Source organism: Leptonychotes weddellii, chromosome 6, assembly GCF_054177405.1.
Source record: "Leptonychotes weddellii isolate Sample4059 chromosome 6, ASM5417740v2, whole genome shotgun sequence".
In the NCBI taxonomy this organism is placed as follows: Eukaryota; Metazoa; Chordata; class Mammalia; order Carnivora; family Phocidae; genus Leptonychotes; species Leptonychotes weddellii.
In genome coordinates, this window is record NC_138374.1 from 113,819,275 (window position 1) to 113,833,757 (window position 14,483).

Genomic DNA, 14,483 nt, shown 5'->3' on the forward strand with positions numbered 1-14,483 from the left:
GGCTCAGGTCATGATCCCAGGATCCTGGGATCGAGCCCCGCATCAGGCTCCCCGCTCCGCGAGAAGCCTGCTTCTCCCTCTCCCACTCCCCCTGCTTGTGTTCCATCTCTTGCTGTGTCTCTCTCTGTCAAATAAATAAATAAAATCTTTAAAAAAAAAAAAAAGAAATTCTCACTTTTCAAACTTCCATTTCTCAGGCCCAGCTTCCATGTCTTGGCGCTCAGAAAGTGGCTGTTTCCCCAAGCCCAGGGCCACGGGGAAAGGAATCGAGGATCCCCCAACCTCCCAGACCATGTCCCCCAGCACCACGGCCCTGACCCCAGAAAGCTGTCATGAGAATATGTGTGCCCCACCACCCATCACAGACTGCATCCCCAAGAAGAGAACAGGCCTCAGGCCCCTTGTCCTGCTTCCCTGAAGGAAGGCGCTGGCCTCGAAGCCAGATTCTCAGAACCCTCTCCCACCCGCGGCCGCCATGCAGACCCTCAGGAGGCAGTTCCTGCCTGGCCCCTCCCTGCAGCCTGGCAAACATTAGAGACACCCCCCACCCCCAGGTTTCTTTCAGCTCATTTCTTTAATAAGGAGACACAGCTCATTACAAAATAACAATTTGACAAGAGATCAGACAAGAACAACAGAGTCCACATAAGGGGGGTGTGGAGAGCATTGCCAAGCAGAGGAGGTGGGGGGCGAGGCGTGGGGGTGGGGGCTACACAGGTGTCCTTCCTATGGAGACAAAGGCAGGGTTCCTGGCGGGCCGATGCATTCCAGGGGTGACCTGAGGCAGGCTAGGGTCTGCCCGCCCCCCGCCCCCCACTGGTTTTGAAGTTTTCAGATCCCTGGGATTTCTGAAAGCAGCAACTCAAGTCCTTAGATGGGGAGGAGTCAGGGCAGAACAGTCAAGCTTCTTTGAAGAGGGTCCTCCTCGAATCCTGATGGCTGAGGAGGGCTGGATGGAGAGACCCCATGCACTCGGCTCTGCCACCTCACCAGGCCAGACCCCCTCAACTCTTGCCTGCACCGCTGTCTGCTGTGGGTGTGGAGAGTGGGAGGGTCCCAGAGAGCGCTAGCGGGAGGCTAGACACGTCTTCCCTCCACTCCTCCAAGCTCTGGATCCCAGCCCAGCCGGAGATGGTCCCCAGCATGAAGATCCCAGGGGCTTCTGCGTGCTCACAAGTCGTGCTTTGTGAAGGACAGAGCCCACCTCGCCGCCTTTGGCCTTGTCCTCCTCACGTTCTTGTCTCTCTCCTTCCTCACGCTTACCAGTCGCCATGCCCGAGGCCTCCTAGCATTATTCCCATGAGTTGTCTGCCCTGGGCCGTGCCCATGGGGCCAGGAGCTGCAGGCTGGGAGCTTACATGCCCGTCCTGGTACAACAGAGTGATGTGGGACCTGCAGAGCCCCCAGCTCTGCTCCCCCAGTTCTCTACCACAGGGTGCTCCTGGCTGGGGGGGGTCTGCAGGCCTCAGGCCACCCACTCTTGGGCGCTGTCAGCCTGCAGGAGGGAGCACGGTGGGAAGAGCCTAACCCACTGCGTTCTCCAGTGCACCCCCGCCCCCAGAGGCCTTCCTGCGTTGCCACCCACGGCCCTGACCCCACTGTGTTACAGAAGCAGGGCTGGTTCTGTCAAGCCCGGGGGGATGGGAACCTGAGCCGCTGACTAGCTGCTCCCGAAAATCCTGGGTGCCTCCTCAGTGCCCCGAAACTGTGGCGTCCCCCCCACTGCCCGGTCCACACGCAGGATGGAGATGGAGTTGGACTGTCAAATCCAGGTGGAGGAGCCCGCTTGGGCAGGGCCAGCCCGGACGCCTCCTGGGACTCGGCCAGAAGCCCTGGACGCCATCCGTCCTCGTGACACGGGGCTGAGAGAGCGGGAGGGGTGACAGCAGGTGAGCCCTTCACAAGTGTTCTGTGGGGAGCCAGTCGGAGGGACACGGGGGGCTCCTGGGAGGAACCAAGGGCAGTCTCCAGCAGGAGGCCCCCTTTATGGCTTTTCAGTGAATTCATACAGTGGGAGGAAGGGGCACACCGCACACATACGCGGGACACAGAAGCTCCCGGGACAGCAGACCCCGGGCTGGACACAGTGCACGGTACACTGAGGGTCAGCTCTGCAGACGGATGTGCAGCAGGCGGTGGGGACGGGCCTTCGGGGCGCCAGTGTCCTCCCACGTCCCCGAAGGCAGGGCTGGTGCCCGAGCCCGAAACCAACGCCGACGCCCCCAGCCGGTGGCTCCCACTGGGGGGTTCCCGATGGGGTGAGACAGGGTGGGGCTTGGGGACAAAGACTTTACGTGACATAAAATCGAAGGGGCGGCCTCAACGAGTTGTGTAAAGTGGGGTCGAGGGCAGGGGTTAGGGGGACTCTCAGCATGGCCATGCGGCTATTTACAGAAAGTCAGAGACATGCATGTTGAGTAAACAAGATTCAGTTCATAGGTTTATAGATCACTATCTTCTTTTATATATAACTAAATGCGCACGGAGGGGGTCATGAGGCTCAAATGGCTTCAGAAGGTTCTTGTTTTGTTGTCACTTAAAAAATAAAGTATATTCGTGTGTCTTCAAGTCACAGTGTCCCCTTCTCAGTATTGCAGCTCGAAAAGCATCTGTTAAGTAAGATCCTTGGTGACCAGTCTCTGGCCCCCTGGGACTGAGGGGGAGAGGGGGGAAGTGGTCATAGAATAGGGGTGCCAGATAAAACACAGGATGGCCAGTTAAATTTGAATCTCAGATAAACAACAAATCACTTTTTGTATCGTATGTCCCAAATTTGCCTAAGACATACTTAGACTTTAAAATTATGTACTGTTTATCGAAATGCAAATCGAACTGGGTATCTTGTATTTTTATTTGCCAAATCTGACAACCATGTCGTGGGACTCTGGGCCACCAAGACCAGGCCTTGGGACTCTTCCCTGCCTGCCACCAGCCAGGGCTCTGAGAAAGGGCCCCCAACCAGCCTCAGGTGGGAAGGGGGAGGGGAGTAGGGACAGAGTGGAGGGTTGGAGGGCAGGTCCTGGCTCTGTCGCTTCCTACCTTTGTGTGGAGGGACAAAGGACAGTCTCTCTCTGTATGTGGTTGGGTGAGACCAAGAATTAGCATACGTTAAAGGAATGTGGAATCTCTCACTCCCAACCCCAGGGGAGGTTTCTCAACCTCTCTGCTCACCCACCACCACCCCACTGCATGGAGGCTGGTTTTTCAGGGAGCTGGTTTTACCCACAGGAGGACTGCTACAACCTCTCCCTTCTCTCTCACTGGAGCCCTGGGCCAGCAAAATCATCCCAAACTGATTCTGCAGAACCACAGCTATGTATGGTTTCCTGGGAAGAAAAAAAGATCAGGATCTGAGACTATGCTCTAATCCCTGCTGTCCCATCCTCCAGCTGAGGGATCCCTGCAAAGGCGCTTCTCTTGTTCATGCGAAGCACCTGCTCACTCACTCTCTGGGGCTGCCCGAGTGTTCTCTACCCTGCTTCCCCCAGGCCTCAGCTTCCGCTTCCAAAGTCCAAAAATCTGCATATGGCTCTGGCAGAGTTAGTTTCTCTTCTGGAATGATTATTCAAGGAGAAAGGAGAGGACTGAGCCTTCTGGCCTCACCCCAGTTCCGGGTGGGATTGGGTTTGGGTCTTTATGGTCTCAGTTCATGTGGAAAAAATCACTTCTATCCTATTTTCCTGTCTGCAATAGACTTTGGGAGTGAGAACTCACAGCCTCAGAGGCCTCCAGAACCCCTCACTAGCCAGAACTAACTCTGTCCTACTTAGGGCCTACACCCCAGCATCCTAACATCCCCAGAAATAAACCTGCACGGAAGTGAGGGTCCAGAACGATGCTCCGTGCTTCAGGTAACATCACCCCTCAGATGTAGAAAACTTACAAGCATAGGTATGTTCACCTGCCTAGTTCATGGACCTGGACAGATGCCTTCACTAGGATGGCTCATCTGGGCCAAGTGCCCATCCGAGGACCAGCCGGAACCTAGGTGGGTGGGAGGGAGGAGTTGTTGCCCACACTCAGCCTCTCAGCAACCTGTCCCCACCCCTCAAGGCTGCTCACTAGAGGTGGGCCCAGAGTAACAAAATCCAGCCCGTCTTCTGGCACATGGACACCCAAACCACCAGAGGCACCCACCATTTCCTTTCCTCCCCATCAGGAGAGTGGCATATCTTGGCCTCTGGAAGGGCTGAATGAGGTTCATGGGCAGAGAAGACTCTCATGTAGTAGAAAGTACATTGGGAAAGGGCAAAAGAATAAAGGTAAGGAAGATGAGATTGACAGGGAGGTCCTATGAACAAGGGTGGTGGGATATGGTGGGGAGAGAGACCCTGAGAAAGCACCAAAATCCCACAGCTCTGGGGATGGGAGAAGAGTCCAGTGACTTCTGATGTCCATACCAGGACATCTTATGCTGCAGTCAGCCAGATTCTGAAGGCACCCTATTTTCCTACAACTCTCTACCATGACCAAAACTCTGGTCCCAAGGACCAAAGCTCACAGTCCTTGTCAGAGTCCAACCTTCTCATCATTAAGTACACACCCACACTCACACAGGGTCCAGTAAAATACAATCTCCCATGTACCAAGGGCCACTAGCAAGAAGGAGAAGCGTCTCTGAGAGATGAACAAGGTTGAAACCCGCTTCCCAGTCTGGTTCTGGTGGAGGTGTTCCCTCATCCCCTACCTCTAACCAAAAAACATGGCACAGCAGAAACAAAAAACCCATCTTTCTTTTAACAAGATAAAAAGACACTCTGCACCTTCTTCATGTGGATCCTCAAAGCCTGATTTTCTCTAACACTGTCCATCTATCTCAGGTACCTACAGGAAGCAGAGGTGGCCCAGATGGGGCACGACAGGAATTTTTGCCGGGAGAGAGATCCCCAATGTTCTGAGAAAACTATGAGTATTCCGTGATGAAGAAGTGGCAGGGGCCTCAGAGCTTCATTGATGGAAGAGAGAGGCTGAAGGAAGGGAGGCAAGGATGGGAGGAAGGGGCGGAAGGAAGTGGTGCTGGCCTCAGGCCATGTGGGGCCTAACTCTCTTGCCCAGGCTGAATGTTTGGAAGGAGGCTCAGTGCAAACTTGACTAACATATATATGGCTTTTTATCAGTGCTGGGAACAAAAGATGAAGAGGGAATGGGACACAACTGAGCGCGGGGTAGAAACCCCAGCAGGTGTCCTCCACCACCCATCTGGAATGGATATCCTGCTTCTTGGCATTCATAGAGAGAAGCCTCCCTAAGGAATGGTAGGATGGGGCCTCCCCACAGGTCTCCTTGGGCCACACCAGTTACCCATAAGCTGTCTGGCATGGAAGGCAGAGGAGTGGGAGCTGGGGGGAATCTCAGCACTCCCACCTATCTCATCCGGGAAATCTCTGCCATCTGTCCGCCATCCTCCCCTTCTTACCTGGACCTCAGGGGAACTAAGAATATTTAAACTTTCTTTTAGAGTTCTCTGGCTCTGTACAGATAACAGTCTTCAGATAGCGTTGCTCCATTTAGATTAAAAGAGAAAACAGAAGCAAAAGCATCATGGGGAATCAATGCAAATGAACCGCATAGCTTAAATTCTGGAAAGGGAGAAAGCATCTGTGTTTCCCACTGGAAGGGAGTGAAGAAGATTCAGGAGTTTCATTTGGTCTTTCTAGGTAATGGGTCTTGTTTCTTCATAGTTTGATGTTAACTGTCATCAACATATGAGGTCCCAGGAGTGATGGTCCCTGTTAGAGCCTGACCAATCTAGTGAATAGTTCATGTCCATGAATGTCCCAGAAACCACACTTGTGGGGAAACTATGCCTGACAGGAGGAAGTCTGTGATGGCATCAGGGGTTTGGTCCTAGTTCTGGACAAATCCAGTCTCCACATCTGGCCTCCCAGATAGCCACCCACAAGGAGTACGGGAGCTTCTGGCTTCTGACCAGGATTCTGAGCCCTCTCCACGAGCTGACGGAAGATCTCCCACTTAGACAGTGGACATGTCTTCGTTTCAGGGTCCCTGAAGAGCCTTCTCTTCCCACACAACTTTACCGTCCATGGCTCATTCCAGGAACGCAGAGAGATGCTCACACACATGCACGCACACGCATACACACGCGTGCACACGCACGCACGCGTGCACACCCACACATACACACACACAGCATAGGCCACTGTGTCGCCTTTCCTGTCAGGAAACAGGATGTGCTGCCATTTTGTTGGTCCAGAACACTCAAAAAACAGGAAGTGCTGCGACTTTCTGCCGGAAGAGGGCCTCACTCAGGGTGAGGCTTCAGTGAAGCTTTGAAGAAGTGAGAGGGACACGTGACAGGGCATGCAGCAAGGACAGCTCCTGGGACGAAGAAAAGAGCCAGGCTTCTCTTTCACCTATTAGGGGACTCTCCTCACACAGCCATCAGAGGGAAGTCGGTCTTTAAAAAGAGAAAAGGAAGGAAGAACAGGGACACAACCACAAACAAATGAGAAAGAAAACCTCTAAGGTCGCATAACTGAGGTATTGATAGCTCTGGATCTTGTCAGTGTCTGTCACGGCGCGGGGTCCCGGCCGCTGCTGCCTACTTGTTCTTGCCCAGGAGTGCGTCCACCTCCTCCTCGGGCTTGAGCGAGTGCCACTGGGCGATGGGCCTCCGGGGGTTGGCCAGCATGTCGGACCAGTGCCGCAGCTCTGTGCCCGTGGCGTTGCTGCCCACAAAGATCTTGCCGATGGCTTCGTTCTTGCCCAGCTTGTCATAGTCCAGCACGGTGACCACCACCTGGACTTTCTGTGGGGAAACAAAGGAGGGAGGAGGTTGGCAGGTGAAAATGAGCGATCCCGCGACCAAACTCGTCCTCCTCCATCCTCTACTCCACATGCTCGGCAAGGAGAGGCCTCCCAGGGCACCTTGCTTCCCTCTCTGGCTCCAACTAAGACTGAACTTACACGGAGGCAGAGACCACACCTGCTGGAAAGAGCCTTTGTTTCTACCGAGAGGCACCTACTGAGCATGTGCCGTGCTCCGCCCGCCATTGAGGGCCTGGGGTGGAGGGCGGGGAGGAAAAGGGAAAAGGTGAACATCGCCTCTAACGAAAGCAGCAGACACGTACTGAGACACCTACAACCCCAAGTGACAGACACTGACAGGACAGGCTTCACAGAGGAGGTGACACAGAAACTGGGAGGTGAGGGTGAGGGCTTTTCTAGGCAGAGAGAGAAGAGGATCCCAGGAAGGAAGAGTAGCCTGGGTCAAGGCCAGAAACACAAGTGTGCACTTGGCGTCTGGGAAACAGACAAAGTTCAGAGCCACTGAGGTAGAGTGTGAGAAGCAACAAGGCGGAAATGGGGCCAGCAGCCCCCCACGAATGGGCTTTTATTCTTCAGCCGAGCGGCAGGAAGCTCCCAAAGGCTTCTGAGAGGAGTGGCACGGAAATTTCAGGAAGAGAACCCTGGCGCCGAGGTGGGAGATTCATTGGAGGGGGACTGGGACTGGCTGCGGGGCCGCGGTGGGGTTGGGAGGGGCGGGGGGTCATGAATACCTGAACCAAGGCAGGGCAATGGGAATGGAAGTAGGGGCCAGACTGGAGAGGTGTTGAGGGGAGAGAATCAAGAGGACTTGGTGGTCAGTCGGACTGGCTGAGGGGACAATCAGTACCTTCCTCTGGCCTGCCCCCCCCTCCCCCCACCAACTCAGGCTCATCCTTTAGGACCAAACTTGCTCCAGCAAGCCTCAGCTGTGTTGTTCACCGTGCTCTGCATTTGCTCACGCTGAAGCCCCCTCTCCCTGTGTTTCGGTGGCCTGTTACTGCCGCCCCTCCCGACCGTGAGGTCCTCGGACAGCAAGGACTGTGTCTTCTACACATGTGTTTCTCCAGCACCTCGCGAGTTCCTGGCACTTAGGGAGTGCTCAGCAAAGTATGTGGGATAAATGAGAAAGGAAAGAAAAAGGGCAGAGGGTCTGAGATGATGCCCTGGTCTCTCACTTGAAAACAGAAGGCAGACGAAGCAGGTTTGGCTGGGAGCCGTATGGGGAAGATCATTATACTGGTTTTAGGCACGTCGAATTTGAACCCCCTGGGCCAGTTCCCTTTATATCCACCTTAAGTTTTCCACAAGGACGACCCCTCTTGGTCTAACATTATCACCGAGCTGCCCCTTATCCCCTTGATGAATTCTCCATAGATGACAGCACCAGCTCGGACGATTCCCTTGGCACACCTTCCTCCCAGCCCTAGGGAGGGGACGGCAGAGGGTGCAGGGAGAGGGAGAGAAGAGGGGGCAGTTCACTCCAAAGAGGGAGAGACCAAGACTCCAAGAGGATCCAGCACTCTGCAAGCCCCTGACGGCTGGGTGGGTATCTGGTCCTGCCATGTTCAGATCCCACTCACAGCCGCTCGTGGTAAAACACGGATCTCGCCTCCAACACTTACAGAGCTTGCTGGCAGGAGGAAGCAAGGAGAGAGAAGAGAAGGGAAGGATGGAAGGAAAGAGGAGAGAGGAAGGGGGCGGTGGGGTAGCTGGGGGCAGACCTAGGGAGCAGCAGAAGAGGGGGAAGGATGAGCAAGACAGGAAGTGGCTGGACCAGGAAGAGCAGGAAGAGGATGAGGCTGCCCCCGCCTCCTCGGCAGCTCCAACCTCACGGGCGCACCGCACACTCGGCTGCCCCCCAGGCCTAAAGGAATGACTTGTTTTGAATAGTTCATGTTCATCTCAGGAACGGGGGAAGCTGTAGAAGGGGCCCCGGGAAGGAGGCCCCAGGATGGGACAGTGAGAGCCAGAGCCCTCCCCGCCTGAGCGAGGCGGCTTGAGGTTTTGGGTGAGTTCCCTTGAGCCCCCACGAGGGCACATGTGCCGCCCCCACCCGCTTGTGCTTCTGTGCCCGAAAACCCGAGCACCTGAATCTGCTCGAAGGGGATCTCAAAGCTGAAAGACTCATTGAAGTAGGGGTTCAGGGTCTTCTTCTTCACCGTCGTCTTCTTCTTCTTGAGCCTCTTGCCATTCTGCATCAGGTGGATCTTCACGTAGGGGTCTGCGCAGGGAGAATCCCAGCCCCAGAGAGGCTCCCTTAGCCACCCCCACCCTCCCACCAAATGCACTTGCCTCCCAGAGCGCCCACCGACCAAGGCCAGGAGCCCAGCAAGCCCTGAGGCACAGGCTGCTGAGTCCAAAAGAAGCAAAGTAAGTGTCTAGTTCAGGGGCAGCAAGAAAGTTGCACTTCCAAGACCACCGCGGGCTGACTGGTTGTGGCTGCCTGGAGCATTAGATGGGGGCCATTCCTGAGACTAAGGAAGGCCTCATCCAGAAGGAGTAAGGGGGTCACTTGGTGCTATCTGTCCGGGCAGGGGACAGAGGAATGCTAAAGACACCACACACATCTGCCATCCCTGATTCGGTCCAATCCTCCAGACCTTGCAGCTGAGAAACTGAGGCCCACAGAAGGGAAATGACGTGTCCCCGGTCACACAGCCGGTCAGTGACAGAGCTGGGGCCAGCAGACCCCGTGCTGTGGGTCAGCCCCGCTCCGAGCGCTCCCCACCCTGCAGTCCCCTTCCAAGGTAGAGCCAGCAGGGCCTCTCCTGGAGAAGTGTCCCAGATGGTCGGTGACACGACAGAGAGGCAAGCTCTGGGCTGCACCCCGTCCCCTTCCTACACTTCCCTGGGAGAAGTCACTAACTCATCTGGGAGATGAAGCTTCTCTGATCCTTTCCTCCATGGTCCATACTGCCTGGCAGTTCAGAGCGGGGGCAGGGGACCCTCGGAGAAAGGAGGGAAGGCCAGGCGTCTCCTGCTCCACGGTCCTGCCCTCAGGACCCCCAGCTGCTCTGACGTATCCTCTGTGTCCCAGGGCAGGAAAGTGTGGCTCTAACAGGTGTGTGAACGGAGGGCTCTGGGCCATGACTGGCTCGCTGGTGCCACTCAGTGGCAGCCAGAAGCCCTGCATGTACCTGAAAGGCCGCCTACGTCCATCTTCTTCAGGTTCTTGGCCTCCAGGATGCAGACGGTGAGCTTCCCGGCCGTGGGCACATAGCGCAGGGAGGTGCAGATGTCGCCCAGCTTCTCTGGCTGCCCAGTGGGGAGAGCAGGACTCAGGGTCATCTCTGCCATCCCACCGCGTCCAACGCGGCTCACCCCCCTCTTGCCGAGACTAGCGAGACAGTGGTGCCTCCCCAGCTCTCTGGGTCCCCAGTCCCCACGTCTGTGATGTTTTAGAAGGTCTCGGGGGCCTCCTGCTGCAGTTCAACAAAGTCCTGAGAGTGGGGCTGCAGGAGCCATGGCCTCAGGAGTGAGTGGAAGGAGCGCAGACTGCGGGCAGGAGGGTGTGCGTGATAGGGGAAGGCGGGGGCTCGGGGTGTGGCCGGGCTCCCACCCCAGGCCCAGGGGAGGGGGGAAGGAGTGGGTGTGGCGCACTGGAAAGGGTCATTTCCAAGGACACGGCGAAGCTGAGTGTCTCTGAGGTCTTCCTCCCTGACCCCTCCCGCCCTGGAGGTAGCTCCCAACAACCGTTTCACTGGCACAGTGATCCGTGGTCTTCAACGCACTTTGCGTCCCTTTTCCTGGGTTACTGTCCCCGCAACGCTTTCACATAGATAAGTGGAGGGTTCTCTGTGACCAGTGAGAGTTCCACAAAGCCCCACAACAATTTCGCACTGGAGGCAGGATGAGAACCCAAGGCTGCTGAGTCCTAAGAGCTCTGCCAACATCACGCCAGAGTCGAGCTTCTCAGAAACGGGGCCACCCGGGCCAATTCTGACCACCTCACCCATATCCCAGCTCAGGTGTGCTGGCCCTGCTCTCACACAGCGTGAGCCCCAAGATAAGGAAGGGTGTCTTAAGTGTCTCTTCTCACCCCCTCCGTTACCACCTGGTACTGTGCTGGGCACAGAGCAGGGGCTTGGCCGAGACAAAGGACCGATGCCTGGAAGGAGCAGTGGCTAAAATGGAGTATTTGGCACACAGTAGGTGCTCAGTAAGTGTTTGGTAAGTGATTGAATGCTGTAGCAGTTGCTGGGAGGACAAGCCCCCATACTGAGAAACTTTTATAATAAATGTGGGCTTTCCCTGTGGGTAAACTGAGGCACAAAGTCATGAATCACCGGCCCTAAGTGACAGCAGGACCTTAGGAGTAAAATAATAATGGTGTTCTCCTTTACTTGAGCACCTACTAGATGCCAAATGCCTACTGGGTGTCAGGTGCATTACAGAGATAGGTAATTCTCACCTGCAAAAACAGACTACAGGAGAGAACCCGGGTCTAAAGAGATTAAGTGGCGTACCCAGGGTCGCACAGCTGGAGGTGTGGAGTTGGGATCCTAACCCGGCTCACCAACTCTAAAGCCCGCCCTCTCCCTGTCATGCCAATAGGTGGTAACCCAGGTCGGCAGCCACATTCGTCTTCCACCTCTCACCTCCTCTTTCTCCCCGCCCTGCAGGTCTCTCCACTCCTCAATGGGCTGGCCAAGGTCCACGGTGTTCATAGGCACCTTTACCTCCCCAATGATGTCGTGTTTGGAGAAGCGGTCAAAGTCATAGATAGCCATCACCAGGGTTTTGCCTCCTAGCTCCTGGTATGGTACCTGCAGGGCACAAGCAGGATCAGAGAGGGGTCAAAGCAACTCACGCACCTCCAGGGGCTGCTGTGGGCAGGACCCTGGGGCTGAGCTCTCTTCCCGACAGCCCACGGGACTCCCAGTGAGTCTGTAGAGACAGAGAGAAGACTTCGGGGTCTGGTGGAGCAGAATGTGTGTGGGAAGGGGGGATGTCCCAGTCCTACAGGAGCCTGAGCTGTGACCTCACACATAAGCCCACAGCCCAACCTGCCATTGTTCCAGCCTGAGCTCATTCCAGGGCCTTAGCCATGGCTAAGGACTAAGGAAAGATCTGCAGAACTCAAATGGAATTGGGATCGGGGAGGGAACTGGCATTATCCTTCCCGCCGGCATCACCTTGAAGGTGAAAGTTTCATTGAAGGCAGGGTTCAGTGTCTTCCGATGGACTTTGGTCTCGTATTTCTTCTTCTTGTCTGGAAGAAGGAAGACTTTGACATAAGGGTCTGAGGTGCCTCCCATGTCCAGGGCAGGCAATTCAGCAGCCTGCAGAACGCCAACGGTAAGCTGTGGAGAGAACAAGGGGGCCCTGAGTCTCAGGACTGCTCCAACACCAGACCTGGCCCCGGACCCAGCACTCACCAACCCCTCCCCAGCGGCGGGCAGCTGGGGAGGTGGGAACAGGCTGGTGCTAGAGAAGAAAACCGGTCTCCATCTCCAGCCCCAGGAATTTGGCATGGTATCAGTAGAAGTGGAAACTGAGACGGCAACTGATCTGCCCAAGGTCGGTGGGCAAGTTTACAGCAGAGCCCATCTGAGCCAGGGAACCTTCTCTAGGGCACGCTGGTGGCCAAGGCAGAGTCAATGTCTCGGGGTACATGCCTAGGGTTTCCAGCCCACCCCACCCCATGAAAAGGAGCAATGTCCATGGGCCAAGGTAGGGCTGAGGGGTGTGGGAGTGTGGAGTTGTTTCTATCCCCCTCCCACCCAGATCCCAGCCCTTTGCCCCATCCCCCACTTCACCCCCCAGTCCAGCCCTCATACCTGGTTGGCCTGGAAATCATAATCCAGGGAAAACTGCAGTTTGCCCAGATTCTCTGGCTCTTTCTCTTCCTCTCCTTCACCTTCTCCCTCTGTCAGGCCGGTCTCTGCATCGTCATCGTCCTGTGGGGGCTGCGCAAGAGGAGGGGTGAGTTAAAAGGAGAGAACGGAGCCTGGCTGGTGCAGGGCCAATGGGAAGCCAGCCCCTCTGTGCCCACCCTGACTCGGAGCTGGGTGTGGGGCGAGGAGTAGGAATGTGGCACTGTCCTGGGGACTTGTTTCTGCCACAGCCCCTCAAAGCCCCCAGGCAGCCCCTCAGAACCCCAGCCTGTGTCCAGAAGACACGGTTCCGGTTTGGGTGTGCCTCTCTCCCTGCAAGACACAGTCCTATGAGGCCAGGCACCACGCCGATGCTCTGGAGCTTCTTGAGGTAGGGGAGAGGTGCTTCCCTTGGTAGCCCCTCCCCAACACTTCCCCAGCTCAGGCCCCACCCACCCTGGGCAAGACTTACCAGGAGTGCGGTCCGGGCATTCATGAGTATGGAGAGTCCACAGAGGTGAGAAGAGAAGGAAAAAAGTGATGTAAGAGAAAATCCTACAGCTCAGACCAGCCCCTGCAGTTACAGGCACCTGGTGAGACCAGGCTGAGCTACACCCAGATCATTCTTGGAGTCTTCCCTCCCACCCCGACTTCATACTGCAGGCTTCTTTCGGGGGCGTGCACACACACACACACGTATTCACACACATACAGGCATGTATATACATGCACACTCAAACACTCAAAGGCTTTAATCTCTGGCTGACTTCTTGAGATCAGGCCCTTCCTTCCATCCTCCATATTGATTTCTTGAGCAAGAGATTTCTCCTAGTCACTCCCAGAACAAATGAGCGAATGTGGGTAAACGTGAAGCACACAGGGGCCTTTGTAAACTTAAAAGGAGAAACTAGGGTTGACCAAAGGACATTTCCAGGCCAATCAAACCCCCAAAACAGGGGTAAATAAACCAAATGATTATGTGACTAGAGATGGATTCCACTTGGCCCTGTCTCGGTGCCTCAGGACCATTCTTTCACCTCATTTGATCCCGCACCCATCCCAAGTAGAGGCCTCCAGTGAGATTTTGTCCTTTAGTCTCTTCTGGCAGGAAAACACAGGGTCACTCCAGTGGTGGTTTCCTGGAGGGTTGGGCTTTCTCTTTCCAACATTTTGTCCCATAGCCTCTTTGGGGGTCAATATATTGTTGTCTTCCTCTGTCTTTTCAAGGATGAGTCCATGCTAACACGTGAATAAGTCCCCCCTTCCTACCTGCTGATGGGTAGACAACATTTCACTAGAGATGTAGGCAATAGGCAGGGGGAGGGCGTGTGGAGTTCTAAGAAGAGGAGCTGTTTTGACTGTAGAGCCCAGAAGCCTTTGCTTCACCTTCCAGCATCTGGAATGGCTGGGCTGGGCCCCTCTCCAATCCTCCCACCCCTGCATTGTCCTACCTGACCCCCTTTCATATCCTTCATGTTCATGGCATTCTTCATGCCTTTGCCTTTCTCCTTCTTGTTCTTCTTCTTCTTGCAGCAGCACTTCTTGCAGATGCAGAAGCAGCAGGTGAGGAGCAGGAGGCCAGCAACCACAGCAATGGCGATCAGTGCCCAGGGTGGTACTGCCCACAGAGAGGACCCCAAGGTCAGCAGTGCTCTGCCTTACAGCCCCTGACCCCATAGCATTGGCTAAAATGGGTGGAGACTAGGAACTCCAATGCCCACACTCCACCTTTCTAAACCACACACTCATGAGTGCTTGATGTATAAGTTGCATATCCTTTTTGCATGTCTTTTCATTAATACCTTGCTCTCTCCTTAGCCTACTGCCCTTATAGATATAGCCCCCTAACTGAGAGATAGCAGCCAGGTGTGTACAAGG

General features: G+C 55.4%; 1 protein-coding gene across 2 annotated transcripts in view; it reads right to left on the reverse strand.

Annotated features, from left to right (window-relative positions):
* Positions 1 to 340: 340 nt before the first annotated feature.
* SYT2 (synaptotagmin 2) overlaps positions 341 to 14,483 on the reverse strand; it is a 105,817-nt gene continuing 91,674 nt past the window's right edge. For both annotated transcript variants that reach the window (XM_006739641.3, XM_081825000.1), the window contains 7 exons: positions 14,057 to 14,223; positions 12,570 to 12,689; positions 11,925 to 12,092; positions 11,388 to 11,555; positions 9,927 to 10,044; positions 8,877 to 9,010; positions 341 to 6,769 (listed from right to left, as the gene is read on the reverse strand). In XM_006739641.3, coding sequence (XP_006739704.1) covers positions 6,563 to 6,769; positions 8,877 to 9,010; positions 9,927 to 10,044; positions 11,388 to 11,555; positions 11,925 to 12,092; positions 12,570 to 12,689; positions 14,057 to 14,223 — 1,082 coding nt within the window. In that variant the 3' untranslated portion in view covers positions 341 to 6,562. The remainder of the gene's footprint in view (positions 6,770 to 8,876; positions 9,011 to 9,926; positions 10,045 to 11,387; positions 11,556 to 11,924; positions 12,093 to 12,569; positions 12,690 to 14,056; positions 14,224 to 14,483) is intronic.